This window comes from Pteropus alecto, unplaced genomic scaffold, assembly GCF_000325575.1.
Source record: "Pteropus alecto unplaced genomic scaffold, ASM32557v1 scaffold135, whole genome shotgun sequence".
Lineage (NCBI taxonomy): Eukaryota > Metazoa > Chordata > Mammalia > Chiroptera > Pteropodidae > Pteropus > Pteropus alecto.
In genome coordinates this window covers 756,256-774,597 of record NW_006438076.1, presented here as the reverse complement: position 1 = coordinate 774,597, position 18,342 = coordinate 756,256, and the positions used below count along the sequence as shown (strand labels likewise).

The window sequence follows — 18,342 nt, the reverse complement described above, 5'->3', positions numbered from 1 at the left end:
TTCATAGAACTGCTGAGAGGATTAAACTAGATTATTCATGTGGAGTAAACAGTGTTTTGAATTTAATAAATGATGTAATTATTGTCTGCTGCTTTGATCTGTTTTCTATAGTGAGAATACAAGATGTATTATAAGTGATGTGCTAAAGGCACCTTACCCAAATTGGATAAGAAGGAGAGTCTCACACCGAGACAAATTCCCTGTGCGTGTATCCTGACACAATTTGTTCAGCATTTCTACAGGCATATATGGCCATCTGCTTAGCTCAGGACTCAAACTGCCACTCCAAGTAGTTGTCCTTGCTTGAGCTCTCTGGTAATGACGCCAAGTGTGCTGGGACACTTCCGTGCTTGTAGTCAAGGGACCAAGTGCTTCCCTCTGGATCTAAGGCTCATTGGCTGAGGGACCAGAGCATCTTGAATTTTGAGCCTAGCCTTTCCAGCATTCAGCAGAGCAAAGGAAGAATGCTTCTCAGACTCTAATAACTAAGCCAGCGAAGGCTTCCTTTCACAGTGACAACAACTGGGGCAAAGAGTAACCCCAGAGTTGGATGCCACATGGGTTTAGGGAGCCCTCGCCTCTATTTCCTACTTGGAAGTCAGTTTTTATGTAATATACTCTAAAGCAACCTGGACGCCACGGGTCTTTAAAAGGATAACTTGTCTTCCTGTGAATGAAAGGAAGAATGTAGTATCCAAAGGCGATCATTAAGTAAAGTCATTAAAAACCCAAAGAATTTAGGTCATCCTGAGAAGAGTTTGTGATTTTTTTTATGCTGATGTTTTTCTATATTTCAGTCTATCATCCCAAAGTTGAACACTTAACAATTCATCAGTGAAAAGTTCTTGAACACCAATGATGTATTCATTCCTGTAAAGAGTTTTAAGCTAAAGAAAAAAAGTTTTAAGTTCATGTAAGAGTTTTCATTTAAACTTTAAAAGTTTTAAGAGTTTAAGTAAAAGCACACAGCTTTATAAGACATGCATGAACAGCAACAGCTGCACATGTGTAATAAGCTGTAAGTATGTAACTGAAATGTCTGCCAGCTCAGCGGTTCCTCGCCTGATAAAAGCAGCACCTTAATGCCCACACCCGCACCAAGCTACCCCTCCACCGTGAGTTTAGTGAGTCCCCAGCAGTGACACGAGGAGCTCACACAAGTCTGTCAGCTGCAGTCACCCAGCACCAAATTTTATGTCTGCCTTTTCTTCTTCTATGTCTGTCTCCCCTCATTGTGCCTGCTGTCCCCAAAGAAGTGGAAGAAGGTCCCCCTGCCCCTGCCCATCATAAAGACAGCAGTGTCCTTGACGAGGTTCCAATAATAATGTGGTCTTGAAAATTTCCCGAAGCTCTCAGCTTTGAATGGCCAAAGTGGTGCTATTTCCTTTCAGAGGCAGTGAGCATGTTCTCCCCAGGTCTAATTTTTTTTTTTTTTAAACCAGAGTCCCAAATCAACTTGTTTTGGGCTTTGTCTATCCAAATCTGTCATTCCTACTCATGGGCCTTCATCTCCCTCTCCCTGCCCATATTCGGTTTTCTAATTCAGTCCAACAGGCCCAGCAAGAAACCCTTTCTTCATCTTCCTCCTCTTCCCAGCCTCCCCCAGCCATCGATTCTTTTCTCCATACTGTAATAGAAAAAATAAAAAGCCTTTTGTCTATCAATGATTGTGAACAGAAAAGTGTGTGTGTGCATGTGTGTGTACCCAAGTGGTATTCTTGCCAGGCTTTCAAAAGCTCAAATGAACCACGGGGCATTATCAGGGAAGGTTTCGTGGAGTAAGGAAGATCTCATTTACCTCACAAAATGGAAAGGACTAGCTGTGTATCCAGGTGAAAGAATGCTCTCAGCATAATGACTAAAAAACTCTTAGATACAAAGGTGTACGTAAGTGGGGCTTGTTTGGTGGGGTGGTGAGAATTGTTAGCATTGGACAGGAGTTACGGTGGGGGAGTCAAACAATATGAGAGTGGACAGCTGGGGCAAAGCTGAGTTCTCGAAAACAAGCAGATGAAAATAGATTTGCTGTGGTCAATAATGAGAAAGCTCCCCGACGTATTTGAGCAAGGGTTGTAGCAGGATGACGAGTATTTACAATATCCAAGAGAGTTCTGTTTGACCAGGGACGATGCAAGCATGGCACAGGGAGAGTGTGGAAGTGTGTCATCACAAAGAGTCCAGAAGAGGGGAGCGCACGTGCTAGACCCCTGCACAGAGTGGCCAGACAGGAGAAGCATGAGGGTTTCTGCAACAAATCTGGGTTCTCTCCTCCTGTAATGTTGCCGCTTGACTGAAGTTTCCTTTGACTGTGAACTATATTTTAAAGGAAATATCTATTCCAAAATGAGTTCAGACCAGTTTTGTATCCTTTACCTCACCTGCACTTTGTCCCACAAATTATATCTTCTCACTGTGTAACGTTCATTTCCTTAAGAAGTCTCTCTGTGATCTGACTCCAGAATCCCCAACTTTCTTATCTGCTCTCTGTTGCATCCTCTTGCTGTGAACCTTGGTTTTGCCTTTGGACTTGACCATCCTGCCTTCTCTTGCTTCCTGCCCCACCCTCTGTGGGAATAATGATGGCCTTACCTCCCTCACCAGAGCATCACTATGCCCGATCCTGCCTCCCAGGCCTCCTTGTGTCAGTTATTCCATCTTCTTCTCCCCTAACCTAGAGGAAGGGAGATGGAAGAAATTCTTTAATTGGAAATGTGAAGATTTGTGCATAATAAAACAAGCATAAAAGCGCCTCCCAACAACAGAAGATGATACCCAGGTCTTAAAGCTGATCTTTTCTTTGTAGCAGAACTGGTGACTGTTCTTCGCCTTGATTACTGAAAGGGTATTAATGGATCTGCATAGAAATGTGGCCCTGCTCCTAGTGTAAACCCTGAGAATTTCATGAACTCAATTTTAGCCCTCTGGAAGGTTACAATGTCACACTTTTCAACGTGGGACCATAACACTGTGCCTGAGTGATAGTTCAAAACTGGTCTGAGGTATAGAGACAGGGTTGACTCTTAACTGAAATGGAGATTGGATTTAATAACCAAGAGTGGTCATTATATGGAGATAATGTATGGATAATAGATGCAATAACCAAAAGACAAATGGCCCCAAGAAGCACAGCTTTTCTCTGAGCATGACACAAGGGCATCAGGTGGAAATAAAGAAGGGTCCTAACGGACTTCAGGTCTGAATCAAGGGATATCCACTTGGGGAGGGTGTGAGCCTTTTACTATTGTACAGGCAGCTCAGCTTGGAAACTGCCATCTCTGGCCATATCTATGCTATCTAAAGCTTTGGGGCGCAGGAGGAGACTTCCTGGAGCATGTTCCAGTGATTCTTCCCTGATCCCAGCCAGAAACAGCCACAGGAGAGCCTTTTTCTTTGAAGGGTGGCTGTCCTCCTGCTGGGGTTGAGAATGACACTGGGAGAAAGGGCAACAGTTAGCTGGCGGAACAGATTGTAATTGTACAGGTACAGGGAGGGCTTAAGTAAAAGTGGTGTATTAGGGCCGCCATAACAAATACCACAGACTTGGTGGCTTAATCAATGAAATTTATTTTCTCACAGTTCTGGAGGCTGGAAGTGTAAGATCAGGGCACCAGCAGGGTTCAGAGGCCTTTCTCCTGGGCTTACAGATGGCCACCCTCATGCTGCCTTTTTCACGTTGTCATCCCTCTATGCATGCACATCCCTGGTGTCTCTCTGTGTGTCCAAATATCCTCTTGTTATAAGGATACCAGTCAGATTGGATTAGGACCCACCTAACAGCCTCATTTTAAATTAATCCTCTCTTTAAAGAACCTACTTCCAAATATGAGGCATGGCTGTTAGGGCTTCAACATTTGAATTTTAAGGGAACAGTTCAGCCCATAACAGATAGCCTAAGAGAGTCTTTACTTGAACACTAATAACCCTCATAACTAACACTTATAGGTTGTCACTTACTATGTGCCAGAGACTGTTCTAAGCAATTTTCATGTATTATTCCATCTCATCTTCACAACTGTAGATTATATAATTATAGATTTAATTAATTATAGATTACTACTTTTTTTTCCTGAAAAGCGGTCAGCTTAGCTTGGTGTAATTATGTGATATAGCGGGTATCACACCCCAGTCCGTGACCTGGGGTGCCTGTGATTTGATGTGACTTAGAATAACGGAAGAATTTCATTATCATGCTTTGGTTGGTAGATCTCTTCAAGGCTTTCTTTCTCAGTCCATGATACCCACAAGCCAAACCTGTGTCAGATGACGGGACAGTCTGAATGGAAAAACAGTGCAACTTCTTGCAGAAGCTCTTCCCCTGACTCCCCTATCCACGTAGCTGAGACTCCACCCTCATTTTGGGGCAGGTTGAATCCTCAGAATTCAGACAGGAAACTATCACTTCAAAGAGTCAGGCAAGATAGCCTGATGGAGCACTCTGTCCCAGGGAGGCAGACAGCTTCCCATTCAAATTGTGGATGTGTAAGATGCACTCACACACCCTGCACAGCCCCTAATCGAATTGCTGAGTGGTTCTTACAAGCTAGGCATCTGTACCTAGATCTTTGCATTCAATCCACCTATCAACTCTGAAAAAGCTATTTTTATTCCTGTTTACAGATTAGGAAACTGAAATTAGATGGGGCCACAACCCTGGGCCCCACCCTTCCCCTGCGTGACCTTGAGCTAAATGCTTAACCTCTCTGGGTGGGTCTCACTGACCTCACCTTTAAAACAAATACTTCCTCTCATATTCCCACTAGCTTGGCTTCTTCACAAAGCTAGGCAGAGGCATTTCTGCTTCTGCCTGGAAAAGCCCCGCATTTCAGCATCACCACAATACTCCATGCACATGCTGTGTGACCACGCTTCTTGGCCTCCTACTCCTCACCCTTTTTCTGAGGATCCCACTGAGAACACTCCTATGGGTCCCCATCCTCATTTTAATGCCCAAACTCCCTCCTCACCCAGGGTAACCTGCAAAGAAGCCATCACTTTTGCATAAGGGTAAACTTGCCCCAAGTGTGAGTCAATCAGCATCCAGAGCAGCAGTCTTAGGCAGCCCTGGGCTACTCTGCCAGCTCAAAGGGAGAATAGGTGAAGAGTGACACCGGGCAAAGAGTGACACTGGGCTTTCTCTCTCCTTCTCTGGTCCTCTAGGAGGCTCTCTCGGTGGTGAGTGACGACCAGTCCCTCTTTGACTCCGCGTACGGATCGGCCCATCTCCCCAAGGCCGACATGACCGCCTCAGGGAGTCCTGACTATGGCCAGCCCCACAAAATCAACCCCCTCCCACCACAGCAGGAGTGGATTAATCAGCCGGTGAGGGTCAATGTCAAGCGGGAGTATGACCACATGAATGGATCCAGGTAAGCACACCAGGCCTGCGCGGGTCCAAGGCTGGGCACAGCTGCCAGGAGTGAGGCTGGGGAGGCTCAAGGCATGCTTGCTCCCAGGTGTCTGAGCCAGGCAGGTCTGACCTAAGTGGCTTCTGACACTTAGGGCATCTGCAGTAGACAGGGCTCTGGTGCTGGGGCAGGGAGCCTGAGATGGTCCCTAGAGATCTGAGTTTGAGATGAGAGAGAGAGAGAGAGAGAGAGAGAGAGAGAGAGAGAGAGAGAGAGAGAGAGAGAGACAAAAGTGAGGACTGGGCACAGAGCAGGGCCGTGAAGCCCACTTGGCATTCTGGGTCAGGTCCACGACCTCCTCTGCAGATGGTTATGTATAGAACATCTATTTTGTGTCAGGCCCAGCTATAGCCCCTCTTGGGATAACTTAGTGATAAGATATTCTTCCCTGTCCTATTGAAGATACTTGACCTCTCCGGGTGGGTCTCACCAGAACAAAGATGACCAAACCATTCTTATAGTAAAAGTTCAGAACCGATGACACTGTGTGAGGGAGGACACACCACACTTAGAAAGTGTGTTCAGAGTTGGTGGTGTCCGGGGCAGGTAATGCTGTGCTTGTAGAAGTAGAGGAAGAATCCGAGGAGAGAAGAATCACAGGGGCAAAGAAGTACTCCTGGTGGACAGACAGGTAGCCCAGGTTCCAGTCCTGGCCCTGCCCTTGGGCAAGCTGTCTACATCTCTGAGCATCCACTTCTTCCTACTTAAAATAGCGCTGGAGGATTTACTTCTTCACAGGCTTGTTCCAAGGGCTTGTGCCGTAGAGGAAGGGCCCAGGAAGGTGCCGAGGACTCGAAATGCTCGATGGTGGTAGCGATCATCATGAGCAAAGATTTGAAAGAGAGAATACATTGGTCTCATTCGTGAAATATCAGGTAATCCAATGAACATATATAGCACAGAGAGATAAACATGAGAATAGGAGTGGGCCTTGAGTAGCAGACTAAGAAATTATGGAATTTATTCTATTTTCAAAGACTGATGTTAAGCATAGATAAGACATTTACCGTCATCTGAGCTGTGATTTCAGACTAGTGAGCTGACAATCATTGTATGCAGAGTATAGGAAGAGGAGACTCAGAAAGATAAGTTAGTGAAAGATCCTGGAAAACAAATTATGAAGTTCTGAAGGAGGATAATGATAATGATTATGGGAATAAAGAGGGTTAGAAACGTGAAGGGCATATCAAAGGGATAATTAACAGCGCATAGGCCAACAAATATGGCGGGCGTGGGTATGTGAGAGGAAAGAATCAAAGATGTCTGAAGCTTAGCCATCTCCATGAAGGATGGTGCCCTCAGGGCCAGAGGAGGCGGGAGAGGAAGTGCTCTGAGGGGAGATGTCAGTGCTTCCTGTGAGATTCCTTGTGAGCAATCTGTAGAACAGCCAGACAAACATATCTACTAGGCTTTGGAAATCTAAGCTCAGATAGTAATTTGAGACTGGAATTTAGGTTTGGGCATCATCTCCAAAGTGCTTTAACTGTGAAGTAGATGAAATCACCGAGGAAACAAGTCTAGAGAGAGAAGAAAGAAGGGTGGGTACATGTGTGCGGCTGAGACAGCTCCTGGTCTCAGACCTGCCGTGGGAACACCCGGCCATACCACATTTCAATCCCATTAACCAAAGCCAGTCACTGGGATCCCAGCCACCTTCTCAGAGTCTAGGATTTCAGGAAGGCTTAGAGATTCTGAGACCGGAGCCCCACAAATGAGTGTCATTCCACATAGATAATAAGGATAATGAGTTCCTCATAACATGGGTAGGGTATAGTTTGTCAAAGGTTTTTTCCATATTATCTTATCATTTGCTCCTCACCACCTATCTTCTGAGGTAGATATTGTAATTATATTTTGACATATAAAGGTAAATTGGGCTTTGAGGAGGTAAACTTGTCTTAGGATTTAGAGGAGGCAAAGCTGGCACCAGAGCCAATTCTTCCTGACTCCTGGCCTGTGGGCCACCTTCCCAGCCCCTCTCTCTCTGCCTGTGTGTTGTGCGTTTGCATTCATCTTCTCATTTCTGCCAACACCTAGCCTGGCAGCAGGGGAGCTATTCAACAACGCCTCCCTAACCAGCCTGACCACGGCAGCATCCGATGCTTGTTGAAAATCCAGATTCCACCCTTGGAGAGTCTTTGGTCTGTTGTAGCCTGAATCCAATCACTGCTCACCTCTACCACCCCACCCTACTCAGAGCCAGTAGCACCTCTCCTTCTAGGCCACCCCAGTAGCATCCTGTTCTCCCCACTTCCTCTTGCCTTCCTGAAGTCTGTTCTTTAGACAGTGGCTAGAGTCATCTTTTCAGGGTATCCAACCCTCTTGCTCAAAACTCTTTACTGGCTTATAACAAAATCCAAAGTCCTTCACATAGCCCCACCATCCCTCTGAACCCTCTTTCAATCCCCCTCCCCATCTCACTCCTTCCCTCCACACCAGCCATACAAGATTCTAGTTGCTCCTGAACCCCAAGCCCACTCCGGCCTCAGAGTCTCTTCCTTTGCATTCCTTTCTGGAACATTCCTACTTGATCTAGTCAGATGACTCTCTCACTTGTTTTAGGTCTCTGCCTGAATGTCACTTTCTCAGAGGCCTTCCCTGACCACTTAATATAAAATAGCACCTGTCACTCTACTCTGCCTTGATTCTTCTTCTTAGCTCTTCCTGGCTCTTATCATATCCCTCACTAAATGTAGGCAGGTCTTCATTTTTTTTCTCCACAGTGCCTGGCACATGGTAGGTACTCAATAAATAGTTGTTAAATGAATAGGTGAACGTAGTGTATGGTTAACCAGACTTAAAGGTGAAGATGTTCATTCAAAATCATGTAGGGCATTAGTTACAATCTGACAGAACAGATACCAAGGTCTGCTGACAGCACCTCAGGCAAAGCCTGTGTCTGTGCTCAACCAGGTTGTATTTGTGACCTGACTGTTCAAGCAAGCCTTAAGGACTACAAGATACTAGTCCTGGGCAAAGAGCGTCTCCCAAGGAAATCAATTTTCAGAACCCACTTGTCAGCTCAACCCTGGCTCTGGTCACGCCAGAAGCCAGCTGGAGGAGAGCTATGTGAACACCGCAGAGAGCAGACACCTGGCTCTGGTTGCACAAAGCAGCCCCTGCTTTTGATCTGCCTGTCTTGACTCAGACCATCAGCAGGTGACAAAGTAGGCTCAGAAAGACTGATGTATTCTCACCCTCACCCCCTGAGAAACAAAGGAGATACAGTGGACTCTCGGAGCCAAGCAGGTTAGGCGCCACCATCGCCAGCACCTCATAAATATTTTAAGTGCTCACATGTAAGCTAAACTGGTGGGCAGGGGGAAGCAAAGATTTTCAGAAAAAATGTCCTTGTTTTGGATGGAACCATGTCGGATCCTATTATTTGATCATGCAAAAAGAAATAATATGATTAAATAGATGCTGGTCTATTGAGTTCTCTCATCCTCAATATTGTGCTTCTCCTGTTCTTTGAATATTATTGATAATGGCACTTTTAATGCAAAAGATCATTCCTCACTTCAGATGAGAAAACCAAAGCAGAGGATACAATTTGGGATCGCTTGGCTCATGGGCTAGAGATGAAGCAGCCACAAGCCATGTGTTGCTTTTGAGAACTTGAAATGTGGCTAATTTAAAATTGACATGTGCTCTACATGTAAAACAGACACTAGATTTTGAAGGCTTAGTATGGAAAAAATGTAAAATAGCTCATTAATTATTTTTTCTTGATGATGTTGAAATAATCTTTTGACTGTATTGAGTTAATATATTCCAATATATTATTAAAATTCAGTTCACTTTTTTTTTTAAATTTTAAACATGTGGCTACTAGAAAATCTAAAACTATATATGTGGTTCACAGTCTACTTTGGACAGCGCTAGGCTAGAGTATTTTGGACCATCTTATGATTCAGAGTGAATTCTCTCTACGCTCGTTGATAATGTCCATTTCTGATTTACTTCTTCAGGCTTTCTGGAGCCCCCATAGATAGCTCTGTCTCTGGAGGAGATATTCTGTGGGCCTAAAGCTATAATGCCCTTCTTGCTTTTTAACCCAGCAGCAAGTCATTTGGACCAGAGGCACAGGGTCTGGTGGAGAGACTAAGTTGAGGTCTGAGGAGCTCAGAGAAATTCTAGCTTGCCCACGCTGTGAGAGGTTTGCTCTCTTTCTCCATCTCCTCCTGTTGTGGTTGAGTCTGTTAGGGTGAGTTGTTCTTGAAACAGCATGGCGCATGGGTTCTGTGTTGGATGTATACTTCAGCAACTTGATCCAAGCTGTGGTCTGTAAATAACTCAGCTGCATCCTGTCTCAGCCAGGGGGTTGGGGAAAACATCCGTGAGAGAAAGAACATCAGTTTATGGAGGGGAAATGCAAGGACACGCTTGCTTTGAGGTTCTGGGGTACAGGACCTGAGTTCAGTGTTAGTCTGCTCCAATACTCCCTAGTCTGGCCAAGCTGGGTCTGGGTGCCTAGAGACTTTGCATTCCCGTTACAGGAAGATCAGCCTTACACACCCTGTACCTCCTGTCTCTCTGACTATAAAGCATCTTCCTATGGGGCTTCATAAGGTTCTGAACCTTGCACTGTGAAGTATGCCCCACATAACCTGGGTGGGAAGCTATATGCAGTGTTCTGAAGAAGCTATGAGTATCTACTATGTATGGAGATGTAAACAGCTACGGGGCCAAGGTGATGGATGGCCTTATTATGGGCGATTTCTCTTCTTTTCTTAAAATTCACTTTTAACTTATTGTATTTCCTTTTCAAAAACAAAAAATCATATGCACACATCTATGTATGGATCCTAAGGAAATCCTAAGAAAAACACAGATTTGCTTAATTTTTGTACAGTGTTCGCATCATGTGGGAGACACATATGATGAGTCCTAATGCAACTCTGTGGCTTGGGTATCCTTGAGACCTCACATGAGCTATGTGAATTCTGGGCATCCATTGATGGTGAGCTAGGCTGCAGCCTTGTGGTTCCAGGTGACATCCCGTGAGTTGAATGGGAAGGTAGAGAAGGAATTTGCATAGTCTAAGGGGGTGCTCCTTGGGAGGACTCTTTGAAATCTCCTTTTATGCAAATACGCAAAATTTCTCACCTTTTTTTAAATTGCTTAACAGTTTGCAAGGCACTTTTGGAAATCAGTAGCAATCTTCGTAAAGCAATGTTCGCTGAACGCACAAAAATAGAACCAGAGTAGTAGAAAGCATCTGTCCAGTAGTGAAAATAAAGGACCAGGTCACAGCATTCATGTCACTTTTGCTGTGGCCTCTCCTGCCATGGCTTTCTGAGCCTAGAAGATGCTCTGAGTTACCCTCTTGAAGCTACTACCTCCTCCCTGCTCTATTGTGGCAGCCCCAGGCCCTCTTGTCACCTGTCCCAGTGCTATCAGCTGCCTCTGGGCCCCAACCCCATGCTAGCAGTAAGTGCAGGTCTCAATACAAATTAGCAGCAGTGTAGACAAGCTGAATGGCCAAACCTCTTCCCCTCCATCTGTGCTCCCCCTCCCTTCCCTCTTGTTTTTATCTGGCCTCTTCACAGGCGCCAGCTGCCTCATTAAAGAGCAGCCTTTATGCCGTGCTTCACCTGGACCCCCCTTAGCAGTAGCTGTTGAGCCCAATGGCCGCACACCAGGCGGGTGCTGTCTGGAGGAGGCAGAGTGGTCGAGAGCTTGGGAATGGAGGGGAGTGTGGCAGGCCAGCGGTAAAGGTATGGCTTCCCTTCCTTCTCTCTCTGAGCCATCAGAGCAGAGCTGGCCTGGCAGGTGTGGCAGTCCAGGGTGAGGGTCAGGCTTCTCCCAAAGGGTGCCACTTTGCGGATCCCAGCTGAGGGGGCTAGGACTGAGGACAGGGCCTTATTTCAGAGAATAAGCTCCCGAACAGATCGCCTTGTCCAGCCGGGGAGCTGGTGCATACACAGGGGCTAGAGGAAAGAGGAGAGGAGGAAACAAATATTAGAGCTTCTGTGGGATAGGAAATGAGGTTCCAATCACTGCATGGCTTCCAGAGGTCACTCCAGCAAAAGAACTCTGGCCTTGACTGTGGTTCTGACGTGCTCCTCTGGGAGCTGGCACTCCTGCCTCCTCAGTGCCCACCTGCCCACCTATCTCACCGCGGTGCTCACGGTTTCTCTTCTTACCTGGTGACATGCCAGGCGGACTTTTCTAAATGTTTCCTTTTTAAAAATTTATTTTTCTCTACTCCTCGAACAAGGGACTGGCCTTGCCTAAAAAGTCACTTCTTTTCAGTGATTTCTGAGGTTCTCACTTCTCACCTCTGCATGGCAAGAAGTCAGTTTTGGGCTCGGAAATCCCCAGAGGCCTGGCTGGTGTAGAAAAGAATTTGTCGCAACTCATCTCCCTGATGTTTCCAAAGGGGAGTGCAGCCTGGGGAAGAGCAGCTGCTTGTCTGTCATGCCGCCCCTGGACAGACAGTGCTCTCCTGGCTGGAAGTGCTCTCCTCCTGCCCAAGGCCCTTGCACTCTGGCTTCCTCCAGGGGACTGTGTGCTCTGCAGCCCCACCCTCTGCCACGGAGTTCCCAGCCAATGAAAATGTTGCTCTCTTGGTTGGAGGCCAACTTAATCCTCCAAATTTTTGCTGCACTTGGGTTGTTTCACAACTGACAAGTATGCCGAGAAAGTCTGCCAGACCATGGTGGCTCTGCGTGTGTACGTGTGTGCATGCATGTGTGTATGTATGCACGTGTGTGTGTGTGCATGCACATGTGCATGTGTGCATGTTGGGGTGTGCACGTGCGTGTGTGTGCATGCACATGTGCATGGGTGCATGTTGGGGTATGCATGTGTGTGTGTGCATGCATGTGGGTATGTGTGTGTATATGTGTGTGTTGGGGTGGGTATGTGTGTGCATGTATGTGCATGTGTGTGCAGGCATGCATGTGTATTGGGTGTGTATGTGTGTGCGTGTGTGCATGCGTGCATGCATGTGTGTGTACACATATATCCGCTTGCGGTTGGCCACCAGGAGGGGGGCACCCAGTGAGCTCGACTAAAGCCCAGCTCAGACCCAGGACCAGGGTCTTTCAGGGACGGCTTCATCTCAGGCCAAGTCCTTCAACAGCAGAAGCCAAAGGCCAAACCCTGGTGAAAAGCCCTGATGAGCTACTGCCTCCCTCACACTGCCATGGGGACATTAAACCTTCAACAATCTGGGGCTCTGACGGCTGGTTCTTGGTTCTCTGCCTGGAAAAACAGTAGGCGAATAGTAAAACCTTAAATTCTAACATGTGTAAGTTATACATCTTATTTTCATTTTCAGCCCATGTTCCCTTCTGTAAGACATCAGGAAAAAATTACCGTCTGCCTTCTAATATCTCAGTGGAGCATTTATCTCCCAGCTATGATAAGTGATCTTCAATATTTTTTTCCTTCCAGATTAAGAAACAAATTCATTTAATTTTCTTTATTGAATGTGCTCAGGCCTCCCCCGCCCTGCAGATTCCCCACCCTCCAGGGCTGTTACTCCCTTCTTCTCTGTTAGTAGCTGCTTTCTCTGCATGGAGCTGCTGCCACCACATTGCAGGATGGGCAGGACCCAATCTGGCACGACCTTACTCCTTAAGGCCTCATGATGGTCCAGCTCTGCCTGTAGCAGAGTGAGGGAAAGCAATGGCTAGGGCTTTGGAAAGCCTGGAGAGGTTCTGTGGCCCAGAGTTGGACGGCTGTAATCTGAACCTTATCTGAACTTCTTGATCTGAAGGCCAGGTTTGGAGCTCTTGAGAGAACTGGCTGTCTCTCAGGTGGCCGGAACTGAAGCTTCCTGCTCCATAGAACCATGGCTGCAGCCTCTCCTTGGTCTTCCAGTTGTCTCCTTTGGTCCTGCTGTGGCCAAGTGGCTTTGTGGAAGCTAGGGCAGGGCAGGATGGCACTTGTCCTGGGCACACAGAGAGGGTCCATGATGCGGGATGCGGGTATGTGGAATGTCCTGCCAGCCTGCTCTGGGCACCAGGACACCACAAGTTGGTTGTCAGCTCAGATCTCCTGATGGCTGCTCTTTGCTGAGCTGAAGCTAGTGAGCAGCCTCTGTGCACCCAGGATGCAAAATCTCAGGTGCTAATTGGGCTATGTACTTTGAAAACATGTTGGGTGATTTGCTCTGTCCCTCGTGCACTTCCATATGATTCCCCTGTGAGCTTGGTGGCCAGGGCCGTAAAATGCCACAAGGGCCACATCCTCTCCATCAGGTCGAAGTTTTTGTATTCCATTCCTCCTTCATGCAGTGAGGAGCTCTCCTGCATGTGTTTTGACACTGAAGACCTGATTCCTGCTTCCACCTTTATTAGCTGCATGATCCTGGGCTAGTCATCTCCACTCTCAATTTTTTTAACCGAAAAAGAAGCTATTACCCTTACCATGCCTATCTTGGAAGGTCATTGGAATGATCAAATAAAACAGTGTATGAGAAATGCATTGAAATCATATACATGCAATAGAAATAATTTGCTCAGGAAACATCTATCGCTTACCTCCTATATAAGGCTCTACATGTGACATCTCAGGAAATCTCCTTCCAGCAAGGGGATGGGGCACCTGCTAAGCTAAGAGTCACACAGAGTGACAGTTCTAGAACCAAGGCAAAAACACTATGGGGAGCAAGGACTGATGCAAAGGCTGCCGGAGTGTAGGCTGGCTGGCAGCAAGGCAAAAAGTGTCAGCTGCAGGCACGTGGGAGCTGCCATCTTTTACTGAGAGGTCCAGACACTAGTCTGAGGGCAGTAGGAGCAGCCAATAGTTTTTAAGTACCATAATTATAGGATCGGCTGCCGGAGTGTAGGCTGGCTGGCAGCAAGGCAAAGTGTCAGCTGCAGGCAGGTGGGAGCTGCCATCTTTTACTGAGAGGTCCAGACTCTAGTCTGAGGGCAGTAGGAGCAGCCAAAAGTTTTTAAGTACCATAATTAGGATCAGGCTGGGATTTGAAGAAAATTCTGGTGGCAGCATGGAGGATAGAAATAAGGCTGCATCAGCAGCATCCTTGTCATCGTCGTTACATCAGGTGGGGCTGGGACATGACCCCCCAGTTGTCTGAGCAGTAGGCCGGGGTGAGCCCCCATGCTGTGCAGATGGTGGCGGCAGTGATGACTTCCCCTGGGCTTTGTCTCTTCTTGCTCTAGGGAGTCTCCGGTGGACTGCAGTGTTAGCAAATGCAGCAAGCTGGTTGGTGGAGGCGAGTCCAACGCCATGAACTACAACAGCTACATAGACGAAAAGAATGGCCCCCCTCCTCCCAACATGACCACCAACGAGAGGAGGGTCATCGTCCCCGCAGGTACTTTGGGAAGCGGGCTGCTGGCTGGCATCCACACTCTCTCTTCTGGGCTGTTGTTGAAGGCGGGCCTATCTCGGTGGCATCTAAACCTTTTACCTGGTACCCTGTTCTCTGTAGAAATGCTAATTTGGCAAAGCTACGCTTGCCTTCCCCCTCAACTGCCTTCCAAGACAGTATCTCGAATGTCACCAGAACCCTAAAGTGCAGATTCCAGAAGGCCCACTCTCAAACAGATCACATCACAGACTCTACGTCAGTGCCTGGTCCCATAAGATGAGGCCTGCAAGGCCGTCTGAACCCAACAGGAGTCCCAGGGACCCCCAGACGTGCCCACCCCGGCATTTAAGGAGAAGCATGGCTACAGAGGTCCGTCATGCCCATCAGGCATGTGCTTCCTGGCATCTTCAGGGTTCCACCTTTCCAAAATTATAGCCAGCTCTTTCAGTTTCAAAATAGAAATAACTATATTTAACAAATGGAGCGCCTTAACATGTGTGGAGCAAGTTATGTCATTATGTAAAAATAGCCTATTTTTCCTAGGTATTGGTGCTGTTGGTTACAGAAAATAAAATCATCGTTCAAGGCTTCAGTATATTAGCTGGACACTCTGCCTCGGCTAGACCAGCAAGTTCAGCTGCTTGGTCCAAAAGAGAGTTTGAAAACTGCAAGGTGTAGAGTTGGTGCCAGGTAGAAGGAGCTAGAACATCCAAATCTTAGGTAAAGTGAATTATAGGACAGAGTTTAAAACTCATCTTACCAAAACAACTTCACCAAAAAGGCAAAGCCCCTTCCATTTGGAAAAGGGTAAATACAGTCGTGTCTGAGGGCAAGGATTAGACAGCTCCTCGAGGTGATCCAAAGGCATTTGCTTCTTGGTCTAGAAGGCGTGGTTTCAAGCGGGCCTCTCCTCCCTAGCCCTTTGTACTTATTTTCCATCGGAAACTGTGTCTCACCATCTCCTGGGACTAGAGCCATACCCAAGTGTTCTGAGCCAAATTCAAGGTGGCAGGGGTAGGAGGCATGGCAGGAGAAGGGTGGGCGAATGGGAAGGTTTCCGTGCTCTGTTGGACTTGAAAACTGTTCACAAAGCATTTTTAGTTTCCTTCTTCCACAACATGTGATCTCACAAAGGGAGAATTGCTCCCTTTATTGAGCACTTTCCAGGTTCCAGGCACCTTGTAGACTTCTTCATCCACATTACATGACATAGATCATTTAATGCTTGATCTCCTCCAGGACGCCTGCTAGGAATGTTTAGTTCAGGTGCATCTGTAAGGTCCAAGAGAAAGGTGTCTTTTCTTTGCTCATCAAGAGAAGGCAGACATGGAACTGTACTAAAGTGGACGTGGTGCGAACCTCTCCTTAGTCCCCAGAACCGAGCCGAGCCTAGCCGAGCTTCCCCGGGCCTTTGCTCATTTCACATCAAACTCCCCTGCCTCGCCAAACAGTGGCCAGCATGGGAAGGAGATCTTGAAGACTGAAAGGTTAGGGGATCAGAGTTTGCCTCTGAACCAAATGTTGACACCATCTTATTTCTGTAGTCACTTTTTGAGGGAGATACTAAAAGGAGAAAAAGATGGCCAGACTACTTGGTTGGTCCTTCAACTCTGAATTGGTACTGAAATGCTTTCAAAAAGAATATCAAAATAGAAGTCTTCAATGGGCTGTGGTAACTATAGCAGTAATAATGAAAATAGCATAAATTTATATCAAAGAGATTCTAAAAGACGTTGTGTAATGAATTTGTTATTTTATCTCTGGCTCGATTTTTAAGCGTTATCCTCAGACATTTTGGCTTCCTGCAGGTCATCCTCCTGGACATGAGGAACAGTCTCATTTGGGCAAGTCCACAGATCTAGGCAATAAAACATCAGTGGAAGAACCGATTGAATTACGATGGGATTTTAGGACAAGTATAAATGAGGGCCCTCGTTAATCAACAGGTCCAAGTTCAGATGGGAAGAAACTGGGGCTAAATCATCCAGAAAATACATTTGGAAGAGTTTAGTGTGATTCAGAGTGGAAGATTTATAATTCATTGTGCTATAAAGGGAGAGAAATAATATTGTGATAGAGCTCAAAGGAAGGGAGGAAATAATAAAATAAATTAAATATGTGGTATAAAATCAAATCTAAGGCCTTGGTTATAAAAGTGAGGAATTAGGAGAAGCAAAGGAGATCAGATGAAACAATATGCTACATAATCCAACACCCACCAGCCCTCACCATTTTTCTTTAGGATTTGGAAATGGTGCAAAAGCATTTCCACTTACCCATGGTCCAGGCCTAATTGTTTCTGACCTGTAAAATGAAGCTTTAAGAGGAGCTCTGATTTGGGGTTAATAGCAGAGTAACTCACAGGTGAGTTCAGGCAGGATCACAAAAAGGCAAGAGAAAAGGTTTGGGTGGTGGTGGTGGGGACCTACCCTCTCAACTAAGTGGGGTCCTGGGAAGACCTAGATTGGAACCCCAGCTCAGAATAAAACTGAAGGTTGAGCTAGAGACTTAACCTCTCAAGACTCCACTTTCTATCTGTAAAATGAAGATAGAAGCCATTTTGCAGGATATTCTCGATAAGCGAAAAATAGGAGACGTGGAGCATGGGCACATAGTCAGCACCCCAAATCTGGGCTATTAGTAGTTGCCGGGTTGTGGTATGACAGTCAGCGGCAGCCTGTGACCTGTAACTCCAGGTTCTCCCCTCCACACCCTTGTCTTTCACCAGCCCCTTCACCTTCAGCACAAATACATTAATCACTCCTTGAATGGACCGCTGCTGGGCACTTTACAAAGCAGACACAGCCACTGCCACCCTGATTCTCACATATAAAAACCAAGGAGAAACAGAGAACCCATGCCAGACAAAGGAACCAGCAGAAGCTCTGAGTAAAAGTTGGTAGAGGATGAGGAGCATCGCTTCTGACAGCTCAGCTACTGGGCATAAGGGAGACCAGAGAACCTTGCTTCTTTCCCCTCAGCCACTCCTAATCATTCAAACCTGGTTCCCATTTTCACAGCCTCTTAGCAGGAGAGGGCGAGGTGGTTGAGAGCAAGCACAGATATTCCTACTAAATAAACGTGCTAATGAACAGGCCCAGTAGAAGCTGGGGCTGACAGCTGACATACAATGTCCAGTCTCCTTTCCTCCTCCAGGAAGCCTTCTGTGACTCTTCAAATTAACACTGTCCCCCTCCATGATTGCCTCAACTACCAGCACAAAATCTGTTGCTTAATTATGTGCTTTCCTACTTGAATGCTTCATGTGGATATGTCATGCATGAGGCCAAGAGCCATACTGTTTTCTTCTATGATGAGCACATTTTAGGTGTTTATTGGATTCGCTACTAATTGGATGATGAGGAGAGGAAAGAGATGGCCTTCAGAATGATAAATGATAAGCTACAAGGGCGCTACCTACTGCGGAACCTGCTGGGTGGTGGAGGGGTGATGGGGGCTACCCTCTCCGCCAGCATTCCGAGTGCACACACTCCCTCTCGCACACACCCCTGGCTGAGAAGGAGTTGTGAGGGTCCTTGGTGGAGGTGCCTCAGTCCTTACATTATTTATGTTCACTGGAGAGCTAAAGGTTTTCTCTCGGACACCATCGCTCATCTTTGGGGATTTAAATATCCTAAAAACGTG

At 46.6% G+C, this 18,342-nt stretch overlaps 1 protein-coding gene across 7 annotated transcripts in view; it reads left to right on the top strand.

Annotated features, from left to right (window-relative positions):
- The window catches only part of FLI1 (Fli-1 proto-oncogene, ETS transcription factor), a 113,615-nt gene that overhangs the window by 56,750 nt on the left and 38,523 nt on the right, over nucleotides 1-18,342 (top strand). For all 7 annotated transcript variants that reach the window (XM_015592057.2, XM_025049142.1, XM_025049144.1 and 4 more), the window contains exons 2-3: nucleotides 5,158-5,366; nucleotides 14,546-14,700. In XM_015592057.2, the coding sequence (XP_015447543.1) occupies nucleotides 5,236-5,366; nucleotides 14,546-14,700 (286 nt within the window). In that variant the 5' untranslated portion in view covers nucleotides 5,158-5,235. The remainder of the gene's footprint in view (nucleotides 1-5,157; nucleotides 5,367-14,545; nucleotides 14,701-18,342) is intronic.